We start from the raw sequence: 25,908 nt of genomic DNA, 5'->3' as shown, positions 1-25,908 counted from the left end.
GGTTCAAAGCCTGGGTTATCGTTTAAAATGTTTTCAAACTTTTCTTTAAAATTTCTTGGCAATATCTCCGGCAATCAGGAGTTCACTAGAATAATTTTATTCATTAACTGAATAGATTCATTCAACACCAAACTTTGAGTTTCAGGCTTTTTAGTACTTGCAGGCACATGGGAAAAATGAGTGCTAATCACAGCATTTTTTTTTAAATACCGGAATCATTAAAAGCTTCCTTGCACTGGCAAACTGCCAAAGCCTCTGCACTATCGAAGTCGTTTACTACGCCTCTAATGGCCTCGAAACGTTCACTGTAAAACAACACAGCTTCGACCCACGTACACATCGAGTTACCATTGGTTCGGGAGATGAAGGCACATTTGGTTGTTTTCTTTGTAGGTCTCGATGCGAGCAGGAATCTTTAGAAACACTTTCTTTGTGGATGAAATCAGTTTATTTACATTCACAAACGTGGAACATACTTCTTCAGGAAGGCGATGTACTCCATGAGCAAAGCACGTCACATGAATCAAATTGGGATAAAATGCTCTGAGGAATGTTCCTGCTTTGATCGTATAGGCAGCAGCCTCTGAAATAAACACAAACACCCTTTCATCTGCAGAAGATTCTGGAAATATTTTTCTAATACCCTTATTCACAAATATGGCGATCGTAGAATGATTTACTTTTGAAGTTCTTTTCAGGCTGCTAAATAGGAGGAACAAGGTTCTTCTTTCAAAGCACCAACAATTAAATTTGCAATGTTACGGCCACAAGTATTCGTAATTTTGTCAACTGAAATCCAGATACTGCTGTCCTTGAGTCCGTTGCGTTTCTTCTATATTTACATAAATCGTCGATATGTAATTTTTACGCAATGTTGATTCATCTGGTATATTTTGATTAAAGCAATGTTTGCGCAGGAATCCTTTAAGGATAGGGTTTGTAAGTTTATGAAGAGTAATACTGCTTGCATTGAACGCTACACATAGATCCATGTTAAACCGACTTAATCGGTTACCTTTTGACAAATCCCTGCTACTGCAAATTGCCGTTGTCAGAAGTTGTTGTAGTGGTCCTTTCTTCTGCATTCCTGCGATATGAAGACTTGTCTTTACATGCTGGTCTATTTGAAACTTTTTTTGCACGAAACGTTTTTCTCGCAAACTCGATAATATAAAACAATTACGTCGTGTGTAAATGTTCCAGGATAGTCAGCTATTCACGAAACGACGTTTCTTTTTTCGGGCGGCATGGTGTACAGCACGTTACACATTACACGTCGTAAGCAAGTTCAACTGTGTACAAGTAAATAGAAAGCTAAACTGAAACAAAGGACGAGCGACTAGAAGCTTGCGTAGTTTAATTTAATTGTTGCCGACGCTTACTGTATGGCAGCGGAGGGGATTGAGCGGGGCCGCGCGGGATTAGCCGAGCGGTCTTAGGCGCTGCAGTCATGGACTGTGCGGCTGGTCCCGGCGGAGGTTCGAGTCCTCCCTCGGGCGTGGGTGTGTGTGTATGTCCTTAGGATAATTTAGGTTAAGTAGTGAATAAGCTTAGGGACTGATAACCTTAGCAGTTAAGTCCCATAAGATTTCACACACATTTGAACATTTTTTGATTGAGCGCGCGCGGGCGCCGGACTATTGACTCTGCCTGTACCTGTTACTGTTCTGTAATAATTCCGCTAGGCAGTGGCTTCTCGGTTAGCGATTGCACGCAGTTCTAGATTGCGGTCAATCTATGAGACATCAAAATTAGATCGAGCTAGAGGCCGCCTGTCTAAATTTTTAAAATATTGTAAACATAGAGCGAAAATATGCATCGTCACTAGTTTTTAGTTAAAATATGCAATAACTGGTGAAAAGGAGCCAAATATGCAAATGCATATGCAACATGCAAATGCATATAATACGGTCTCTAGTGATCACATACCCTCTTAAGAACTATGACTCGCCCTTAGTAGTGTCCAGGGGACGGTCATAAATCGCAGTGACTTTGGTGGAGTAACCGTCTTTGAATAAAAGCATCATTTCTGTTAGTGTCATTGCGGATTTCTTTCACTTAACCTTTGTACTACAGTGTAGCAGCTCTTTCTGTGTATACTCCACATTTCATCGGGCTATGTTACTTGGCAGACACACAGCACGCGGAAGTTCCTTTCGTCCTTAAATTTTTCGCACCAGTGTGCAAACACTACAAGATGCGTCTCAAAAATGGCTCTGAGCACTATGGGACTTAACATCTATGGTCATCAGTCCCCTAGAACTTAGAACTACTTAAACCTAACTAACCTATGGACATCACACAACACCCAGCCATCACGAGGCAGAGAAAATCCCTGACCCCGCCGGGAATCGAACCCGGGAACCCGGGCGTGGGAAGCGAGAACGCTACCGCACGACCACGAGATGCGGGCGATGCGTCTCAATACGTGCCAACGCATCCGTGACTAACCTGGAGTTTCTCCGAGAGTAAGTGCTTCCCTAAGGCTCGGACATTACATTATAAGCTCTGCTGTTCCACAGTAACAAAATAGACTACTGGCCATTAAAATTGCTACACCACGAAGATGACATGCTACAGACGCGAAATTTAACCGACAGGAAGACGATGCTGAGATATGCAAATGATTAGCTTTTCAGAGCATTCACACAAGGTTGGCGCCGGTGACGACACCTACAACGTGCTAACAAGAGGAAAGTTTCCAACCGACTTCTCATATACAAACAGCAGTTGACTGGCGTTGCCTGGTGAAACGTTGTTGTGGTGCCTCGTGTAAGGAGGAGAAATGCGTACCATCACGTTTCCGACATTGATAAATGTCGGATTGTAGCCTATCGCTATTGCGGTTTATCGTATCGCGAAATTGCTGCTCGCGTTGGTCGAGATCCTTAGCATACATGACATTAAAACACTAAGACGTTCATGTTGCATGTAATCAGTAAACACGTTAGTCGTTATTTATGCATAAGATGACAATGATGTTAAATAGCCATTATCAAAGTGATAACGACATGTATGCATGTAAGATATATTTTTTAAGTTCTAACATGTTGAAGCACAGTTTTCACAGAAAACTGTGCTTCAACATGTTAGAACTTAAAAAATATAAGAAGAAATTAAGGCAGGACGAGTTCAGAACCATTTCTTGCACACAAACGATGTATCATTTGACCCCCTCCCCTCCACTGATGTATACTTTTATACAGGGTGTTACGAAGTACTCAGTATTTTCAAGGGTTATGGTTCGTACGGATCAAATCAAGACATAAACGTCAAGTATACTTTAATAGCTATGAGCGCTTTTTCGTCTTCGCTAATGTTACACGCATCTCTTCTGCTGCTTTGCTATCACGAATTACCTACGGAATGCAGAGAACAAACGAGAACGTACACTACTGGCCATTAAAATTGCTGCACCAAGAAGAAGTGCAAATGATAAACGAGTATTCATTGGACAAATATACTAGAACTGACATGTGATTCACGCAATTTGGGTGCATAGATCCTGCGAAATCAGTACCCAGAACAACCACCTCTGGCAGTAATAACGGTCTTGATACGCCTGGGCATTGAGTCAAACAGAGATTGGATGGCGTGTACAGGTACAGCTTCCCATGCAGCTTCAACACGATACCACAGTTCATCAAGAGTAGTGACTGGCGTATTGTGACGAGCCAGTTGCTCGGCCACCATTGACCAGACGTTTCCAATTGGTGAGAGATCTGGAGAATGTGCTGGCCAGGGCAGCAGTCGAACATTTTCTGTATCCAGAAAGGCCCGTAGAGGACCTGCAACATGCGGTCGTGCATTATCCTGCTGAAATGTAGGGTTTCACAGGGCTCGAATGAAGGGTAGAGGCAGGGGTCGTAATACATCTGAAATGTAACGTCCACTGTTCAAAGTGCCTTCAATGCGTACAAGAGGTGACCGAGACGTGTAACCAATGGTACCCCATACCATCACGCCGGGTGATACGCCAGTATGGCGATGACGAATACACGCTTCCAATGTGCGTTCACCGCGATGTCGCCAAACACGGATGCGACCATCATGATACTGTAAACAGAACCTGGATTCATCCGAAAAAATGACGTCTTGCCATTCGTGCACCCAGGTTCGTCGTTGAGTACACCATCGCAGGCGCTCCTGTCTGTGATGTGGCGTCAAGGGTTAACCGCAGCCATGGTCTCCGAGCTGATAGTCCATGCTGCTGCAAACGTCGTCGAACTGTTCGTGCAGATGGTTGTTGTCTTGCAAACGACCCCATCTGTTGACTCAGGGATCGAGACGTGGCTGCACGATCCGTTACAGCCATGCGGATAAGGTGCCTGTCATCTCGACTGCTAGTGATACGAGGCCGTTGGGATCCAGCACGGCGTTCCTTATTACCGTCCTGAACCCACCGATTCCATATTCTGCTAACAGTCATTGGATCTCCACCAACGCGAGCAGCAATGTCGCGAAACCATCAACCGCAATCGCGATAGGCTAAAATCCGACCTTTATCAAAGTCGGAAACGTGATGGTACGCATTTCCCCTCCTTACACGAGGCATCACAACAACGTCTGACCAGGCAACGCCGGTCAACTGCTGTTTTTGTGTGAGAAATCAGTTGGAAACTATCCTCATGTCAGCACGTTGTAGGTGTCGCCACCGGCGCCAACCGTGTGTGAATGCTCTGAAAAGCTAATCATTTGCATATCACAGCATCTTCTTCCTGTCGGTTAAATTTCGCGTCTGTAGCGCGTCATATTCGTGGTGTAGCGATTTTAATGGCCAGTAGTCTACTTTCTGAGGTGCATGCTGAAAATTGAAAGGTTAATTTTGCTTCTTTTTATATATCCTGTATATCTCGTTTTTAGGGGAACCTGGAGTTCAACGGGCTGCGTATCTACCTGTATGCCTCGCTCTCGTCGTTTGTTACCCTTGATCTACAATGTGAAGGAAGTTGTGATATTTTACTAACATTGAATGACATTAACTGAAGCTGAACAAGGAAAGTTTAAGAAATATGGCATTGTGTAATAGTAGATTATTCACTTTGGAGGAATTTAGTGATCACAGCTCAAATGCTTGTGAAGCTATGTGTACCTAATGTCCTGAAAATGTAGTTTCAAGAAAATGAGAAAAGATTGTTGTCAGTGTTTTTGACTCACCGCATGCCTCTTTCAGAACATTCCAGCTGCATTATTCTTGCTGGCCAGCTACTTCTTCATCCTCTGTCTCTGTAGACATTTTCGTGAATCTTTTTCCTGCTCTTCTTTTTTTTTCTTGGATCGTTAGTGCTGACTTTCGCTACCCATTCTGTTTCAACTGTCTATCTTTGGCATTAAACACAGCTATCACATTATTTCCTGGTTGGGTGCCTAATTTGTCCATTAGCATCACTGAAACAGATGGCAGCATCCATTACACCTTAGTACTGTCAATCCAACTAACTCTCTTTTTGCTACTCTTTGCCACACACAGATTTTGAAACTGTCATTATGGTTTGGTGTATGGCCACGTAGACATCTGCTAAGTAATTTTGTATATCAACGTCCCTGTATATTGGCTTTATTGTTTAGATGACTGTGGCAGGTAATAAATGTTTGTGGTGATATTCCTTGCCTGTCGCATGAGCGTAGCTGGTTCGCAGACATTTGTTCAAATAGCGTTTAAGACTAAATCAACGATTTAAAAGTAGGTAAAAATACATCTATTGAAAAGGGAGAAATTTGTATTTCAGATGGTGACAGAAATATGTTTTCGAAATTTTCAATCATTTCACGTCCAGGTCCCCTTAAACGTCCGTCTATCCAACGTAGGCTTTATTACAATCGTTGCATTTGTTCTTTTAAGTGCCAGAATAGTTATATCACCATATTTTGCTTACTTTAAAAATAATGTTGGTGTCGAGTGTGTTTCTGTCAGAACGGCGATAATGTCTGCAATAAATCAGCCAGTGTAAACCAATGAGAACAAATATTCCACTGTATATAAAATATCGTTGTCACGCGGATCACATCGTGCTGGGTAATGAAGGTACCAAAACCATATATACACTCCTGGAAATGGAAAAAAGAACACATTGACACCGGTGTGTCAGACCCACCATACTTGCTCCAGACACTGCGAGAGGGCTGTACAAGCAATGATCACACGCACGGCACAGCGGACACACCAGGAACCGCGGTGTTGGCCGTCGAATGGCGCTAGCTGCGCAGCATTTGTGCACCGCCGCCGTCAGTGTCAGCCAGTTTGCCGTGGCATACGGAGCTCCATCGCAGTCTTTAACACTGGTAGCATGCCGCGACAGCGTGGACGTGAACCGTATGTGCAGTTGACGGACTTTGAGCGAGGGCGTATAGTGAGCATGCGGGAGGCCGGGTGGACGTACCGCCGAATTGCTCAACACGTGGGACGTGAGGTCTCCACAGTACATCGATGTTGTCGCCAGTGGTCGGCGGAAGGTGCACGTGCCCGTCGACCTGGGGCCGGACCGCAGCGACGCACGGATGCACGCCAAGACCGTAGGATCCTACGCAGTGCCGTAGGGGACCGCACCGCCACTTCCCAGCAAATTAGGGACACTGTTGCTCCTGGGGTATCCGCGAGGACCATTCGCAACCGTCTCCATGAAGCTGGGCTACGGTCCCGCACACCGTTAGGCCGTCTTCCGCTCACGCCCCAACATCGTGCAGCCCGCCTCCAGTGGTGTCGCGACAGGCGTGAATGGAGGGACGAATGGAGACGTGTCGTCTTCAGCGATGAGAGTCGCTTCTGCCTTGGTGCCAATGATGGTCGTATGCGTGTTTGGCGCCGTGCAGGTGAGCGCTACAATCAGGACTGCATACGACCGAGGCACACAGGGCCAACACCCGGCATCATGGTGTGGGGAGCGATCTCCTACACTGGCCGTACACCACTGGTGATCGTTGAGGGGACACTGAATAGTGCACGGTACATCCAAACCGTCATCGAACCCATCGTTCTACCATTCCTAGACCGGCAAGGGAACTTGCTGTTCCAACAGGACAATGCACGTCCGCATGTATCCCGTGCCACCCAACGTGCTCTAGAAGGTGTAAGTCAACTACCCTGGCCAGCAAGATCTCCGGATCTGTCCCCCATTGAGCATGTTTGGGACTGGATGAAGCGTCATCTCACGCGGTCTGCACGTCCAGCACGAACGCTGGTCCAACTGAGGCGCCAGGTGGAAATGGCATGGCAAGCCGTTCCACAGGACTACATCCAGCATCTCTACGATCGTCTGCATGGGAGAATAGCAGCCTGCATTGCTGCGAAAGGTGGATATACACTGTACTAGTGCCGACATTGTGCATGCTCTGTTGCCTGTGTCTATGTGCCTGTGGTTCTGTCAGTGTGATCATGTGATGTATCTGACCCCAGGAATGTGTCAATAAAGTTTCCCCTTCCTGGGACAATGAATTCACGGTGTTCTTATTTCAATTTCCAGGAGTATATATATATATATATATATATATATATATATATATATATATATATATATATATATATATGGTATGGACAGTTCTATTTATGTCGCCACACTTTAATGTATATCAGATCTGCGTTCGAAGATGTCAGAATTATATATACATGGTCAGAAAATGTGTGAAATGCTTGTAGGGATGCTACAGAGGAGATTGTACTGAGACATAGATGTTAACAAAGTAATTGGATACGTTGCGCCGTTTCCCGTTTCCGAGTTATTTAGCATTGAAGTTAGCCAGTCAGATCGTCGCGCGCGTAAATTCAAGTGTCAGCTAACGAGACAAAACACTCGGTGGGCAACACCGCCCCTGGCAGGCCGGTTGAGTCTGAGCTTGCGCCGCCCCGATTGCCTACATTCTATGCTAAATAACTCGGAAACGGAGCAACGTATCGAATTTCTTTCATAACATTTATGTCTCAGTACAACCTGCCCTGTAACATCCCTACAAGCATTTCACATATTTTCTGACCATATATATATATATATATATATATATATATATATATATATATATATATATATATATATAAAATTCTGACATCTTCGAACGCAAATCTGATGTACATTAAAGTATGGCCACAGAAATAGAACTGTCCATACCAAACACATCACAAATACAAAATACGTAAATACTTACCATATGAACCATATTATCTATGATACCTTTATTATCTACAATCTGCGCATCCACTCGTAACGGATTTTGTTCTGCGTAAATGTGGCTTGTGAAAATGGGCGAAGTCCGAAACTAGTCAACCAACATTAAATAATTAATTATCAAATTTGTTGTAAATATTTAAAACTGTATTTTCTTCCACATTTTTGAGCTGCTAGACGCGACGCACTGAAAAATTTTTTATCTTTAAAGTTTACTTCTCATCTGTATGCTTCTTAGTACAAGGCGTTTGCAATGCTTTGGTGGAAGGGTTCGAAGACTTTATTAAACTAGTATACCAGAGTTGACTAGAGTTATAGGGCGTGCAAAGTAATGTATATAACAATCGCAATAAAATAATAACAGTTGGCAAATTAATGCCAGCCGGCCGAAGTGGCCGTGCGGTTAAAGGCGCTGCAGTCTGGAACCGCAAGACCGCTACGGTCGCAGGTTCGAATCCTGCCTCGGGCATGGATGTTTGTGATGTCCTTAGGTTAGTTAGGTTTAACTAGTTCTAAGTTCTAGGGGACTAATGACCTCAGCAGTTGAGTCCCATAGTGCTCAGAGCCAAATTAATGCCCATTTAAAACGCGTGATGAAGCTTGAAAAACGTTCAGGCTTCTTAATAACCGATCTAGAATAAAATTTTTGTTCAGTACTGCAGATCTTCTAAAACGACAGCTGTGAGAACGTCCATTTTCAGAATTCGCTTTTTGTATACATTACTTTCAGTTTCTTTCGCTCTAGTTGTAGCTGTATTTATCACGTTCATGGATTTCTCGTTGGTTGTCTCGTTTGCCCAATTTTGAATACCTGTAGCTGCTTCTGAATTTTTGGAGCAATGGTTCGTGTAGTTCATTAGACGAACCTAATCTCACGTCTCACGTGACTTGACACATCAGCACTGTCGGCTGAAGAAGAAGAATGGAGGCTGAGAGTGAAAGGCAAACACATACCGACAAGAACTGAGGCGGATATGGCCTGGACGTTGACGCGTGGCAGCAATGTTGCTGGTAACACTATTGCGGCCACACATTGCCGTAAAATGAGACCTTCGGCTCTCCTACTTGCTGGCCGAGCGGTTCTAGGCGCTACAGTGTGGAACCGCGCGACCGCTACGGTCGCAGGTTCGAATCCTGCCTCGGGCATGGATGTGTGTGGTGTCCTTAGGTTAGTTAGGTTTAAGTAGTTCTAAGTTCTAGGGGACTGATGACCTCAGAAGTTAAGTCCCATAGTGCTCAGAGCCATTTGAACCATTTGAATCTCCTACCTGCCGAGCGGCGATTCTCCCTGCCGGGCGAAGATCAGACGGAGAGATTAGAGGACCTTTCCTAGACCTTTTCTGGGTTCGAATTTTACTGGGTGCGAATTTCACTGGTTACGACACCGTTTGACCAATGTCGAGGCCATGACAGACGTGGGCGTTTGGCTGATTGTAATTCCACGCGTGCACATTGATGTTAGTATTTAGCCTACATGCGATCATCGGACCTTGCTGTACGTCAATGATTCTACTGCAGGTAAGTGGCAGTTTGTCCTCCTATTTTGTGAGTTGAATTCTTCAGCTGTAATGAGTGAGATATTAAGTACATGACAATTCAACATACAAAACACAATTTGCTTACACATTTATTGTAAGTTAAATGTATAATTTTCTTGTCTTTAAAAACCTTTATTGGCAATAGTCAGTGTACAGATAGGATTAGGAAGAGTTGTTGCTAGTTAATACATTGTACTTGGTTCCTGAAAACTTGAAAAAAATTTGATAGTATTGCTGCATAATGAATCCTTCAGAGCGTCTAGCAAAGCCGGAATCAGTAACACTGATTGTGTTGTGTGAGTTTTCCACTCAATATTTCTAGAGAGCCCAGACTCTGACGTAATCAACCTGGAGGGAAGAAGAGCCTCCCTCATCACGGTTCCACGTGGACAGCCACGAGTTACGCCCATTCCAGAAGTCCGTAAAGGCCTGGAAATAAACAAACAAAATGCAGATACAGTGCACAGACTCGAAAAGTGTAATTTAGGAAGTTATTAAGTAATAGATAAAATTAAAAGTCACCAACAGAGTGACTACACACAAAATTTATACATAGTTCCAACAAAAATGAAGCCCAAAAACGATGTACGAGGGCGGACCCAAAAGAAACCGGACTCCGACGGCGCTGCCACTCGTAGACGTAGTGCAGGGTTCTCACGCTAGATGGTGTTAGTAGAGACTTTCATGAAATAGCTGTGCGGACGGCATCAGTGTAGAGCTGAACCTGCAAGTGTGATATTGTGTTTCGCTGACTTGGCGGGTTACCTCTGCGAAGTCGTTATGGCAACTTTAAAAGAACAAAGAGCGTGTGTAAAATTTTGTTTCCTGCTTAAAAAAAACTGCAACGGAGACACACCAAACGCTTCAGGAAGCTTTCGAGGAGGACGCTATGAGCCGCACACAGGTTTTCGAGTGGTTTGGGCGCTTTAAACGTGGTGAGATGTGTGTTGAAGACCAAGCTCGTTCTGGACGCCCTTCAACATCGCGAAATGAGGAGAACATTGAAAAGGTCCGCCAAAAGATCAACGAGGATCGTCACCAAACGATCGACAAAATTTCAGCAGAGACAGGAATCAGTTAGAGCTCGTGCCAGCGGATTTTGAGTGAGGATTTGCACGTGTGTTGCTGCTAAATTTGTTCCGCGCCTTCTCACACAGGAGCAAAAAACCATCCGCATGAATGTGAAAACAGAGGTTTCACGTAATCCAAACTTCTTGAACAAAGTCATTACAGGGGATGAGAGTTGGTGTTACGGGTATGACCCAGAAACCAAGCAAGCGTCAAGCCAGTGGAGGACTCCCAACTCTCCCAGACCAAAAAAAGCGAGGCACGTGTAGTCAAATGTGAAGACGATGATCATTGTCTTTTTTGATGTTCGTGAAATTGTGCATCGGGAATTCGTACCCCCTGGCCAGACTGTTAACCAGCACTTTTACTTGGATGTTTCAAGGCGTCTGCGAGAGGATGTGAGGAGGAAACGCCCGGAACTTTGGCGATCAGATGACTGGTTTCTGCATCACGACAACGCTCCAGCACACACGGCCTTACGAGTTACCCATTATTTGGCATCTCAAAGGTGGTCTGTCGCTCCCCACGCTCTGTATTCGCCGGACCTAGCCCCGTGCGACTTTTTCCTATTTCTACGAATAAAAAAAAACGCTAAAAGGGGAGCGTTATGACGATGTGGAGGCAGTAGAAACAGCTTCGCAAAGGGCACTGGACAATATCAAACTTGAAGAGTTCCAAACATGCTTCCAACAGTGGGAAACGAGACTTGACAAGTGCATCGCATGTAATGGAGAGTATTTTGAAGGTGACAGGTTCATCAATAAATTTTTTATGACAACAATCCGGTTTCTTTTGGGTCCCCCCTCGTACATGCTAAACCGAAAAAAAATTAAAAAACGATTTTGTGAAATTAGGGCCAGGTTCTCATTCAAAATGGTCGATAATTCGATTTTTTATTGCATTTTCTGAACGATACATGTGTCTAGAATGTTGGGACGACAAAGGTTTTTTAATCCTTGCGATACCAAGGTTTCTACAGCCCGTTTGTCGAAGCAGTGTCACGGCTAGCGTGGGACGCTCTCAGCCGGGGACCGCCGACTCAGCCACAACACTTCTCGTGCCGTGACGCACTTTCACAAAATGATTTATATTGCAGTATGCGTGCGAACACATTCCCCGAAAAAGCTGACGAACAACGTGTGCAGGGTGCCGGACGCTGCAAATCCACTTCAGCCAGATCGGCTTTTCTCGCCAAGAAGAACGTGGGAATTGCTCTCCGGGAACTGTTCGAATTGATATACGGTACAGGCATTGCAGACTAAACGTAGGAAACGAAAACACTTTTTTTCGGTCAAATTTTGGTCAAAACTGGTCAAAACATTTTTTTTGGAGCGCCATATTGCATTACCCATTTTGAATTTTGAAAATATAACATCAAATTTGTGTTCACCGACGTGAAGAATATATAATAACATGTAGTTGTTAGGCAAATTGAACCAATAATACGTTCTAAAGTTTTCCGTAAGTTTTATATAATTTTTCTCTCGAGAGACGATTTTTCAAAACTGCGTGCAGCATAAAACAAAAACTTTTCAACCTTTTAACTTTTACCTTTGACCCCCGGAAAGTGACCACTGTTTTTAAGAGTTTATACCTATAATATAAGAAATTTGTTAATATCACCTATTTTTTGGAAAGCCATAAAGAGTGAAAGGAAACCTCAAAAATCGAACTCAGAGTTCAAGCAAGCACTATATTGTTAAATTTAAGGTTATTTCGTTGTGGTTAGGATCAAACTACCATAAATTTAATGTAGCATCGACTGATCTTAACTATTTTTGATTTCAAGTAACTCCTGATGAGCTTCACTGCACGAAATCTGCGTACTTCAAACACATAGGCCTTTGATCAAACAATAATTATGGGCGCCATTTTGTTTTGTTTTTCTTTTTTTGTACCGCTGATCTAAAATAAAGTACAAAGTATGATCAATCACAGCCCCAAAACAGATATTTGTAGGTCTTTTCACTGTCTCAAATTTTTTTTGTCTGTTTTTTGCCCATTTGAATGAGAACCTGGCTTTAAGCTCCTAGGGTGTTTGAAAAACAAACATAAAATGGGGCTGGCCACTTTGCAATATGTACTTCTTTCTCACCAATATCATCTCTTGTAAATTTTTTGTCTTCATTTAAATCTTTCGTCTTCTGTTATAATTGTGCGTCTTATACAAACATGTTAGAATAAGCATACGACTACAGACTGAGAAATTTTGTTAAAAATCAAATTAAGTAACTTTCTTACTCTAAAGAAAAATGTATCTCAATAAGACCCAATAAATTCATAAGAGACAGAACGGGCAGCCCACAGTACACTAAACGGGTCAGAGCACTGTTTGCGGAAGCAACGAAAAAAGCATGGCACACTTAAAATAAAGTGAAATCCCCATGATTTTCGGTGTTTTACAGAAGCTCCAAATATTGCGTGGACTTCAATGCGAGATGTTTTACATAGTTTCCACAACGAAAATCTGTCTAAATCTGTGAGGAAATCCAAAGAGATTCTGGTCCTGTGGAACGTACACCAGCGGCAAGACACAATCAATACCTTCACATTTACATCTACATCTACTTGATTACTCTGCAATTCACATTTAAGTGCTTGGCAGAGGGTTCATCGAACCACAATCATACTATCTCTCTCTGGGCCGGCCGCGGTGGTCTCGCGGTTCTAGGCGCGCAGTCCGGAACCGTGCAACTGCTACGGTCGCAGGTTCGAATCCTGCCTCGGGCATGGATGTGTGTGATGTAGTTAGGTTTAAGTAGTTCTAAGTTCTAGGGGACTGATGACCACAGCTGTTAAGTCCCATAGTGCTCAGAGCCATTTGAACCATTTGAACTATCTCTCTACCATTCCACTCCCGAACAGCGCGCGAGAAAAACGAACACCTAAACCTTTCTGTTCGAGCTCTGATTTCTCTTATTTTATTTTGATAATCATTCCTACCTATGTAGGTTGGGCTCAACAAAATATTTCCGCATTCGGAAGATAAAGTTGGTGACTGAAATTTCGTAAATAGCTCTCGCCGCGACGAAAAACGTCTTTGCTTTAATGACTTCCATCCCACATATCTGCCACACTCTCTCCCCTATTACCTGATAATACAAAACGAGCTGCCCTTTTTTGCACCCTTTCGATGTCCTGTGTCAATCTCAACTGGTAAGGATCCCACACCGCGCAGCAATATTCTAACAGAGGACGAACGAGTGTAGTGTAAGCTGTCTCTTTAGTGGACTTGTTGCATCTTCTAAGTGTCCTGCCAATGAAACGCAAGCTATGGCTCGCCTTCCCCACAATATTATCTATGTGGTCTTTCCAACTGAAGTTGTTCGTAATTTTAACACCCAGGTACTTAGTTGAATTGACAGCCTAAAGAATTGTATTATTTATCGAGAAATCGAATTCCAATGGATTTCTTTTGGAACTCATGTGGATCACCTCACACTTTTCGTTATTTAGCGTCAACTGCCACCTGCCACACCATAGAGCAATATTTTCTAAATCGCTTTGCAACTGATACTGGTCTTCGGATGACCTTACTAGACGGTAAATTACAGCATCATCTGCGAACAACCTAAGAGAACTGCTCAGATTGTCACCCAGGTCATTTACATAGATCAGGAACAGCAGAGGTCCCAGGACGCTAGGGAACACTTGATATCACTTCAATTTTACTCGATGATTTGCCGTCTATTACTACGAACTGAGCCGGCCACGGTGGTCTAGCGGTTCTAGGCGCTCAGTCCGGAACCGCGCGACTGCTACGGTCGCAGGTTCGAATCCTGCCCCGGGCATGGATGTGTGTGATGTCCTTAGGTTAGTTAGGTTTAAGTAGTTCTAAGTTCTAGGGGACTGATGACCACAGATGTTAAGTCCCATAGTGCTCAGAGCCATTTGAACCATTTGAACTACGAACTGCGACCTTCCTGACACGAAATCACGAATCCAGTCGCACAACTGAGACGATACCCCATAGGCCCGCAGCTTGATTAGAAGTCGCTTATGAGGAACGGTGTCAAAATCTTTCCGGAAATCTAGAAATACGGAATCAACTTGAGATCCCCTGTCGATAGCGGCCATTACTTCGTGCGAATAAAGAGCTAGCTGCGTTGCACAAGAACGATGTTTTCTGAAACCATGCTGATTACGTATAAATAGATCGTTCCCTTCAAGGTGATTCATAATGTTTGAATACAATATATGCCCCAAAACCCTACTGGAAACCGACGTCAATGATATAGGTCTGTAGCTCGATGGATTACTCCTACTACCCTTCTTAAACACTGGTGCGACCTGCGCAATTTTCCAATCTGTAGGTACAGATCTATCTGTGAGCGAGCGGTTGTATATGATTGCTAAGTAGGGAGCTATTGTATCAGCGTAATCTGAAAGGAACCTAATCGGTATACAATCTGGACCTGAAGACTTGCCCGTATCAAGCGATTTGAGTTGCTTCGCAACCCCTAAGGTATCTACTTCTAAGAAACTCATGCTAGCAGCTGTTCGTGTTTCAAATTCTGGAATATTCCATTCGTCTTCCCTGGTGAAGGAATTTCGGAAAACTGCGTTCAATAACTACGCTTGAGCGGCACATTCGTCGGTAACAGTACCATCGGCACTGCGCAGAGAAGGTATTGACTGCGTCTTGCCGCTTGTGTACTTTACATACGACCAGAATTTCTTCGGATTTTCTACCAAATTTCGAGACAATGTTTCGTTGTGGAACCTATTAAAGGCATCTCGCATTGAAGTTCGTACCAAATTTCGCGCGTCTGTAAATTTTAGCCAATCTTCGGGATTCCGCGTTCTTCTGATCTTCGTATGCTTTTTCCGTTGCCTCTGCAAAAGCGATCGGACCTGTTTTGTGTACCATGGGGGATCAGTTCCATCTCTTACTAATTTATGAGGTATGAATCTCTCAATTGCTGTTGCTACTATATCTTTGCATTTGAGCCACATCTCGTCTACATTTGCATAGTCAGTTCGGAAGGAATGGAGATTGTCTCTTAGGAAGGCTTCTAGTGATACTTTATCCGCCTTTTTAAATAAAATTATTTTGCTTTTGTTTCTGGTGGATTTGGAAGAAACGGTATTGAGCCTAGCTACAACGACCTTGTGATCACTAATCCCTGTGTCAGTCATGATGCTCTCTATTAGCTCTGGATTGATTGTGGCTAAGAGGTCAAGTGTGTTTTCGCAACCATTTACAATTCGCGTGGGTTCGTGCACTTACTGCTCGAAATAATTTTCGGAGAAAGCATTTAGGACAATCTCGGAAGATGTTTTATGCCTACCACCGGTTTTGAACAAGTATTTTTGCCAACATATCGAGGGAAGGTTGAGGTCCCCACCAACTATAACCATATGAGGGGTATTTATTTGTTGCGAGAAATTTTCTCTGAACTGTTCAGCAACTATATCATCGGAGTCTGGGGGTCGGTGGAAGAAGCCAATTATTAGTATTAAGTATAACCTCCACCCATACCAATTCGCAGGGAGTATCTACTTCGACTTCACTACAAGATAAACCACTACTGACAGACACAAACACTCCACACAAATTCTGCCAAACCTCTCTTTCCTGAACACCATCTGAGACTTCGTAAAAATTTCTCCAGAACTTATTTCAGCCTTTAGCCACCTTTCTGTACCTATAACGATTTAAGCTTCTGTGCTTTCTATTAGCTCTTGAAGCTCAGCGACTTTCCCAGCACAACTACGACAATTTACAGCTACAATTCCGACTGTTCCTTGATACAAGCACGTCCTGTATTTGCCATGCACCCTTTGAGATTGCAGCCCACCCCGTACTTTCTCGAGGCCTTCTAAGCTAAAAAACCGCCCAGTCCACGCCACACAGCCTCTGCTACCCGTGTAGCCACCAGCTGAGTGTAGTGAAATCCTGACCTATTCAGCAGAACACGAAACCCCACCACCCTATGGCGCAAGTCAAGGAATCTGCAGCCAACACGGTCGCAAAACCGTCTGAGCCTCTGATTCAGACCCTCCACCCGGCTCTGCACCAAAGGTCCGCAGTCGGTTCTGTCAACGATGCTGCAGATGGTGAGCTCTGCCTTCATCTCGTAAGCAAGACCGGCAGCCTTCACCAAATCAGATCGCCGCTGGAATCCAGAGAGAATTTCCTCAGATCCAAAGCGACACACGTCATTAGTGCCGACATGTGCCACCACCTGCAGCTGGCTGCACCCTGTGCTCTTCATGGCATCCGGAAGGACCCTTTCCACATCAGGAATGACTCCATCCGGAATGCACACGGAGTGCACACTGGATTTCTTCCCCTCCTTAGCCACCATATCCCTAAGGGGCCCCATTACACGCCTAACATTGGAGCTCCCAACTAGCCCAACCTCTGCGATTGCCCAGACCTTGAAGGCTTAGAATCATCCTCGGAAACAGGGCAGACAGCTGCATCTGGCTCAGCCAGAGACAGTACCTGAAACCCGTTTGTCAGACGCACCGGGGAGGCTTTCTGATCAGCCTCCAGGGACGTCTTTTGCTGCCTGCCACGCCTTGGAACGACCTCCAAATCAACCACAGGCGAGTGCTCAGCCCCACTGCGGGCAGCAACCGGGGCAACCACAGTGGCAGACCAATCTGGGGACAGACGGTACGAGGTTGACATCCCCGTGATACCTAAGTCCGGCTCCCCACAGTGGTGCCCATTGGCAACTGCCTCAAGCTGCACGACCGAAGTCAGCGCCGCCTGCAGCTGTGAGCAAAGGGATACCAACTCAGCCCTCATCCGAACACAGCAATAACAGTCCCTGTCCTTTCTAATTGTGATAGCGATGGTAATGTTGTCAATGACTTTGTCAACAAAGCGGAGTTACTTATCATTGTTTTCCGATTTTCCTTCAGTGAAGAAGAAGATGCAAATGTCCCAGGATTCGAATCAAGAACAGCTGCCAACACAAGTAATTCGGAAGTAGAAACGACTTAATTCACTTAATAAAGGCAAGTCTTCTGGTCCGCATTGCATATCAACTAGGTTCCTTTCAGAGTATGCAGATGTCATAGCTCTATACTTAGCAGTCATATACAACCGCTGGCTAGACGAAAGATCCTAAGGACTGCAAAGTTGTGTGGATCAAACAACGAGGCAGGAAATAGAACTAATCTGCTAAATTGCAGACTCATATGACTGTCGTCGATTTGCAGTGGACGTTTTGAACATACACTGTGATCAAACATTTTCAGTACCTCGAAGAAAACGACCTACTGGCACACAGACAAAACTGAATCAGAAATTATTGTTCTTCTGAAGCACAATTAGCTCTTTATTCACGCAAACTAATGAGTGGTTGAGAGTATTTGAGAATGAGAGCGCTTTGTGATTCCTAGCAATCTTTACACGTCATTTCAAACTACTGAGTGGCATCGACACGGGACTTGCAAAATGATATCATATTTTTAGATTTCCAATAAATTTTTGACATCGTTCCTCAGAAGCAGATACTAATGAAATGACTAGCATGACTGTGAAGTCTCGTCTCGGCTGTGTGACTGGATTTGTGATTTCCTGTCATGGAGGTGACAGTTCGTAGTAATTGACGGAAAGTCATCGAGTAAATCAGAAGTGAATTCTGGCGTTTCCCCAGATAGTGTTATAGGCACTTTGCTGTTCCTTATCTATATAAACGATTTAGGAGACAATCTAAGCAGCCGTCTTTGGCAGACGATCCTGTCGTTTATCGACTGGTAAAGTTTTCACACGACCAAAACAAGTGGCAGAACGATTTATAAAAAATATCTGCACGGTGCACAAATCGGCAGTTGACTGTAAATAACGAAATGTGTGAGATCATCGACATGAGTGCTAAAAAGAATGCGTTAAACTTCACTTACACGATAAACCAGTCAAATATAAAGGCCATATGTTGAACTAAATACCTAGGAATTATAATTATGAACATCTTAAATTGGAAGGAATTTAATTCCTAGGTATTTAGTTGAATTTGCGATCTTCAAATTTGATTGATTTATAGTGTAACTGAAGTTTAACGGATCCCGTTTAACATTCATGTAGATGACCTCAGACTTTTCGTTATTTAATATCAATAGCCAATTTTTGCACCACACAGATATTTTTCCTAAATCGTTTTACAATTTATTTTGACCTTCTGATGATTTCACTAGTCGATAAACGACAGCGTCATCTGCAAACAATCTAAGACGGCTGCTCAGATTGTCTCCCAAATCGTTTATACAGGTAAGGAACAGTAAGGGCCTATAACACCACCTTGGGGAACGTCAGGAATCACTTGTGTTTTACTCGATGTCTTTGCGTCAGTTACGACGAACTGTGACCTCTCTGACAGGAACTCACGAATCCAGTCACATAATTGAGACGATATTCCATAAGCATGCAATTTCACTACAAACCTCTTGTGTGGTACAGCGTCAAAAGCCTTCCGGAAATCAAGAAATACGGAATCAATTTGAAATTCTTTGCCAATAGCACTCAACACTTCATGTGAATAAAGAGCTAGTTGTGTTTCCCAGAAACGGTGTTTTCTAAATCCATGTTCACTCTGTGTCAATAGACCGTTTTGTTTGAGTTAGCCGGCCGAAGTGGCCGTGCGGTTCTAGGCGCTGCAGTCTGGAACCGCGAGACCGCTACGGTCGCAGGTTCGAATCCTGCCTCGGGCATGGATGTGTGTGATCTCCTTAGGTTAGTTAGGTTTAACTAGTTCTAAGTTCTAGGGGACTAATGACCTCAGAAGTTGAGTTCCATAGTGCTCAGAGCTATTTGAACCATTTGTTTGAGTTAATTCACAAAGTTCGAACACAATATATGTTCCAAAATCCTGTTGCATATCGACGTTAATGATACGGGCATGTAATTTAGTGGAGTACTCCTATTACCTTTCTTGAATAATGGTATGACCTATAAAACTTTCCAGTCTTTGGGTACGGATATTTCGTCAACCGAATGGTTGTATATGATTGTTAAGTATGGAGCTATTGCATCAGCATACTCTGAAAGGAACCTAATTGGTATACACTCTGGAGCAGAAGACTTGCTTTTGTTAAGCGGTTTAAGTTGCTTTGCTGCTCAGAGGATATCTACATTTACGTTACTCATATTGGCAAGTGTTCTTGATTCGAATTCTGGAATATTTACTTCGTCTTCTTTGGTGAAGAAATTTCGGAAGGCTGTGTTTAGTATATCTTATCTGCTTTGGCAGCAGTGTCGTCGATAACATCTCCGTGGCTATCGCGCAGAGAAGGCGCTGATTGTGTCTTGTAGCTACCATACTTTACATACGACCAGAATTAGTTCAATTTTCTGCCAGGTTTCGAGACAAAATGTGGTTGTGGAAACTATTATAGGCATCTCGCACTGAAGTACACTCTAAATTTTGAGCCTTTGTAAAAGATCGCCAATCTTGGATATTTTGCGTCCGTTTGAATTTGTCATGTTTTTTTGTCGTTGTTCCTGCAGCAGTGTTTTCGCCCATTTTGTGTACCACGGAGGATCAGCTCCGTCGTTTGTTAATTTATTTTGTATAAATCTCTCAATTTCTGCCGATACTATTTCTTTGAATTCAAGCCACATCTGGTCTACCCTTACATTGTTAATTGGGAAGGAGTGGACATTGTCGCTCAGGAAGGCGTCAAATGAATTTTCATCTGCTTTTTTGAATAGGTATATTTTTCGATTAACTTTGGAGGATTTGGGGATTACAATGTTCAGTCGCGTGACGACAGCCCTGTGTTCTCTAAACCCTGTATCCGCTTTGATAATCGTTGCTAGCTCAGGATTATTTATTGCTAAGAGGCCAAGCGTGGGTTCACAACCGTTTACTATTCGCGTGGGCTCATGAACTAACTGCTCGAAATCATTTTGAGGGAATTCATTTACCACAGTATCGGATGATATTTCATACGTACCTCCGGATTTTAACATGTATTTTCACCTACATATCAAGAGTAAATTAATCATCAGCTGTAACTGTACGAGTCGGGTACGTATTTGAAATTAAACTCAAGAGTTCTCTGAACTTTTGAGGAATTGTATCATATTAATTGGGAGATCGGCAAAAGGGTCCAATTATTATTTGATTCTGGTTGCCCACACTAACTCATAGGAATTATCTACCTCAATTTCGCCACGAGATAAACTACTTCTAACAGCAACAAACACGCCACTGCCAACTGTGTTTAGCCTATCTTTTCGGAGCACCGTTGGGTTGTTTGCAAAAATTTCGGATGGGCTTATCTCTGGCCTTAGCCAGATTTCAGTGCCTGCAATGATTTGAGTATCAGTGCTTTCTATTAGCGTTTAGAGCTCTGGTACGTTCCCAACACAACTAAGACAGTTTACAACTGTTATACCTATGGTTCCTAGATCTACGTTCTTCCTGTGCTCGATCTGTACCCTTTGAGACTGAAGCCCTTTTTGTGTTTTCCCAAGACCCTCTGACCCAAAAAAACCGCCCTGTCCACGCCACACAGCCCTTGCAACCCGTGTAGCCGCCTCCTGCGTGTAGTGGACTCCTGATCAATTTTGCGGAACCTGAAGCCCAACCACCCTATGGCGCAAGTCGAGAAATCTGCAAAACAGTCAAAGAAGGCCGCTTATATTGTCTGCTAAACCGTTTATATCGGTTAGGAAAAGCCGAGGGTCTGTAACACTTCTTTGTGGAACGCCAGGTATCACTTCCGTTTTACTCGATAGCTTTCCGTCAGTTACTATGAACCGTGACCTTTCTAACAGGAAATCACTTATCCAGTCGCGCAACTGAGACTATACTCCATTTTCTGAATCTGTGTGGACTACTTGTCAATAAATCTTCTTTTTCTCGATGTAATTTATAACGTTCGAGCACAGTATATGTTCCAGAGTCCTATTGCAAATCGACGTTGGTGATAAGAGTCTGTGACGCAGCGGATTACTCCTATTTCCTTTCTTCGCTATTGGTGTGACCTATGCAATTTTCCAGTTTTTAGGTACAGATCTTTCTACAAGAGAGCATTGTAGGTTTATGACTGCTAAGTATGGAGATATTTGTATCAGCATACTTTGAAAGGAACGTAAAAGATGTACAATCTGAACCAGACGTCTGGCCTTTATTAATTGATTTAAGCTGCTTGGCTACATCGGGGACATCTACGTCTGTTACGTGTTAGCACTTGTTCCCATTGCCAGTTCTGGAATACTTAATTTGTCTTGTTTGGTGAAGGGATTTTGGAAAACCGTTCTTAGTAACTCTGGTGTAGTGGCACTATGATTAGCGACATTGTTATCGCGCTCTGAAGCTATTGATTGTGTCTTTCTGCTGGTGTATTTTCATACGACCACAATCCCTTTGGATTCCCTACCAGATTTCGCGACAGATATCGCTGTGCAAACTATTAAAAGCATCTCGCATTGAGATACAAGAACGAAGAAATTAGACGAACTCTTTCATACATTCCAACATAATGTTCCCTAGAGGAAACACAGTGCGAGGTGGAGTGTGATCAGCACACTGGACCCGCATTCGGGAGGACAACAATTCAAAACCCCGTTCCACACTCCAGATTTAGGTTTTCCGTAATTTCTCTATTTCTCCAAGAAAATGCCGGGATGGTTCCTTTGAAAACGAGCATGTCCGATTTCCTTCCCCATATTTTCGAAATCTGAGCTTGGGCTCCGTCACTAATGACCTCTCTGTCGACTGGATGTTTAACTCTAACCTTCCTTTTGCTTCTAGTGGAAACAGAATACTATTTAAAAGCATTATGTAAGTTTCAGGCATCAGCGAAGTGGATAGTTGCTAATGTTTCGCTCGTGGTAATTGTGAAGTGTTTGTTACGTCCTGGATGAGGGATAAAGAATTATGTCGGCTATAGACTCACATCTGTAATTTTTCGAAGTTACCATTTTCAGTTATTAAAAGATAAAGCGAGTTATCAGAATCTGCATAATGTTTTATGTAATAATAATACCTTTCATTCCTTATACTTGGACACAAGATCTTAGTACGTTCCGCCGCTGTCAAAAATTCACACACTGGATAACCTGAGGCAATGAATATTATAAAAAAAAAGCGTCATACCGTGGGTGACGAATTGATCCATGGCTTGTTTCCTCCTGTGTTCTGTGCATTGTCGGGGAAGTACCCATTTGTTCCTCCAACAGCCAGGTTAATGATGATGTAGTACTGAAAATATTTTATACAGGTAAGTATAAGCTATCATAAAAATAAAAGTCACTACTAAATAGAAATATTCACCTAAAACTGTTACTATGCTGCATAACATTTATAATAACATTGTTTTCATATGTGATGGGCTCGTATATTGACCTAAGAAGTATGTAGAAAAAATGTATTATCACTGAAGTGTACATTTATTACTGCTTCTATATAGTTATTATGTTTGTTAAACATTGTTAAATATTATTGGACCTTAATGAAACACTTCTGTTCATATGTAACTCTAGTAACAAGATTAGACAGTAAAATTCACCGCTATAGTTTAGAGAATCTTCTGATTATTTTATTATGTTATGAAGGAGATATTGTCCATAGCTCCAAACAGCACCTGTCAGTCTGGTAAAAGAAGAAAGAAAATGTATGCACAATGAGAAACGTAAAACCTACAAATGTCATGTATATGTCAAATCATTACATCTTTCGTATAGTGAAATATAATAATATTTCGTTAATACATTAATATTGTTCCATAGATCATGATTACGACATTTCGCAATGATGTGGGATGTGTCATTTAACGCAAGTTTCCTTTACACGTTATATATACCTTTTTTTACAATTACTACTTGATGCATTTCATACGTAATACAAATTCAGCTACTGAGTAGGAGTTGTCATTCAGAAATTCTTTTAATTTGTTTTTAAATTCTGGTTGGCTATCTGTCAGACTTTTAATGGTATTTGGTAAATGACCAAAGATTTTTATGGTAGCATAATTCACCCCTTTGTCTGCCAAAGTCAGATCTGACCCAGAATACTGAACATCATCCTTTCTTCTAGTATTCTATCTATGCACTTTGCTATTACTTTTGTGCCAAAGTTATATCTAACCCGGAATACTGAAGATCATTCTTTCTTCTAGTATTATATCTATGCACTTTGCTATTACTTTTGAATTTGGATGGGTTCATCATCATCACCATCATCATCATCATCATCATCATCAGCCAATTCAATCATTAAATGATGTGGCCTCTTCGAGTCGTGGATTCAGGTAAGCTTTTAGCAGTCTTCTCCAAGTGGGACAGTCTTGGGCAGTTCTCCGCCAGGTGTTACCAGCGATCTTCTTGATGTCTTTGTCTCATCTGTCTGGCGGTCTTCCTCTAGGCCTCCGGTGCTCTCTCGGACTCCACTCCAGTACTAGCTTCGTCCATCTGTTGTCTTATCTTCTTGCGACGTGGCCAGCCCACTGCCATTTCAAGGAACCTACTGTCTCTAAGATGTCGTTAACCTTCGTCACAGACCGTATGTCATCTGCTCTTTTCCTATCCTTTCTTGTATAGCCCAGCATTGATCTCTCCATGGCTCTCTGTGCTGTTCTAAGTTTCCCTTTTGTAAATGAGTTCAGTGTCCATGTCTCGCAGCCATACGTCATCACAGGACGAATGCATTGATCAAATACTGCTTTCTTCAGATTTACTGGCATTTTTGATCTGAATACTGTTGAATTCTTCCCAAATGCTTGCCAGCCAAGGTCGATGCGTCGATAGATTTCTGGCCTTATGTCTCCCTTCATATTTATAATCTGGCCAAGCTAGACATATTCACTGACCTCCTCTAATAGACTGTCCTTGACTTTCACATCTCCAGCTGGGACCCATTTGTTGGACATTACTTTTGTTTTGGAAAGGTTCATGTTCAAGCCAACCAGCTGACATTCCGATGCAAGATCTGTAACTAAGTTTTGGAGCTCTGCGAAGTCTTTGGCCAGTAAGGCAATATCATCAGCAAATCTCAAGTTCTACATTTACATCTACATTTATACTCCGCAAGCCACCCAACGGTGTATGGCGGAGGGCACTTTACGTGCCACTGTCTTTACCTCCCTTTTCTGTTCCAGTCGCGTATGGTTCGCGGGAAGAACGACTGCCGGAAAGCCTCCGTGCGCGCTCGAATCTCTCTAATTTTACATTCGTGATCTGCTCGGGAGGTATAAGTAAGGGCAAGCAATATATTCGATACCTCATCCAGAAACGCACCCTCTCGAAACCTGGACAGCAAGCTACACCGCGATGCAGAGCGCCTCTCTTGCAGAGTCTGCCACTTGAGTTTGCTAACATCTCCGTAACGCTATCACGCTTACCAAATAACCGTATGACGAATTGCGCCGCTTGGTAAGCCTTCTTCCATTAATTCTAATTCCCTTACCTTCCCAGCTCAATTAATAACAAATTTCGTAAGTGAACATATGTATAGCGAAATTACTGTGAATATCCTAACTCCATTAAATAAAGGTGATCTTGGGTGGGCTCCAGCTATTATTCTGATTACACGTTTTTGTGCAATGAATACTTTTTCTCTTAATGATGAATTACCGCATAGTATGATGCCACACGAAACCAGTGACTGAAAATAGGCATAATAGGTTAATTTACTGATATGTTTATCACCAAAATTTGCCAATAACCCTAATAGCATAAGAAGCTGAACTTGAATGTTTCAGTAGATCATCAATCTGTTTTGTCCAGTTCCATTTCTCATCAATGCAACACACCCAGGAATTTTGAATATTCTGCCTTAGCAACAAAATTCTGTTCGAAGTGTATATTTATCAATAGTGTAATGCCGTTTACTCTACAGAACTGTATATACAGTGTTTTCTCAAAATTTAGTGAGTCCTTTTGTAGAGAACCACTTAATGAATTTCCTATAGATATTATTCACAGTTTCCTCAGCTAATTCTTATCTTTTGGTTACGCCGGCCGAAGTGGCCGTGCGGTTAAAGGCGCTGCAGCCTGGAACCGCGAGACCGCTACGGTCGCAGGTTCGAATCCTGCCTCGGGCATGGATGTTTGTGATGTCATTAGGTTAGTTAGGTTTAACTAGTTCTAAGTTCTAGGGGACTAATGACCTCAGCAGTTGAGTCCCATAGTGCTCAGAACCATTTGAACCATTTTTTTTGGTTACGATTATATACTTGAATCA

At 42.9% G+C, this 25,908-nt stretch overlaps 1 protein-coding gene across 1 annotated transcript in view; it reads right to left on the bottom strand.

Annotated features, from left to right (window-relative positions):
* Positions 1–9,805: 9,805 nt before the first annotated feature.
* LOC126253307 (beta-1,3-glucan-binding protein-like) overlaps positions 9,806–25,908 on the bottom strand; it is a 90,682-nt gene continuing 74,579 nt past the window's right edge. The window contains exons 6-7 of the mRNA XM_049954537.1: positions 22,825–22,929; positions 9,806–10,123 (exon numbers count right to left, since the gene is read on the bottom strand). Of these exons, the coding sequence (XP_049810494.1) occupies positions 10,013–10,123; positions 22,825–22,929 (216 nt within the window). The 3' untranslated portion in view covers positions 9,806–10,012. The remainder of the gene's footprint in view (positions 10,124–22,824; positions 22,930–25,908) is intronic.

This window comes from Schistocerca nitens, chromosome 4 (assembly GCF_023898315.1).
Source record: "Schistocerca nitens isolate TAMUIC-IGC-003100 chromosome 4, iqSchNite1.1, whole genome shotgun sequence".
Classification (NCBI taxonomy): Eukaryota; Metazoa; Arthropoda; class Insecta; order Orthoptera; family Acrididae; genus Schistocerca; species Schistocerca nitens.
The sequence above is the reverse complement of the archived record's forward strand: the minus strand, read 5'-3'. Positions and strand labels throughout refer to the sequence as shown.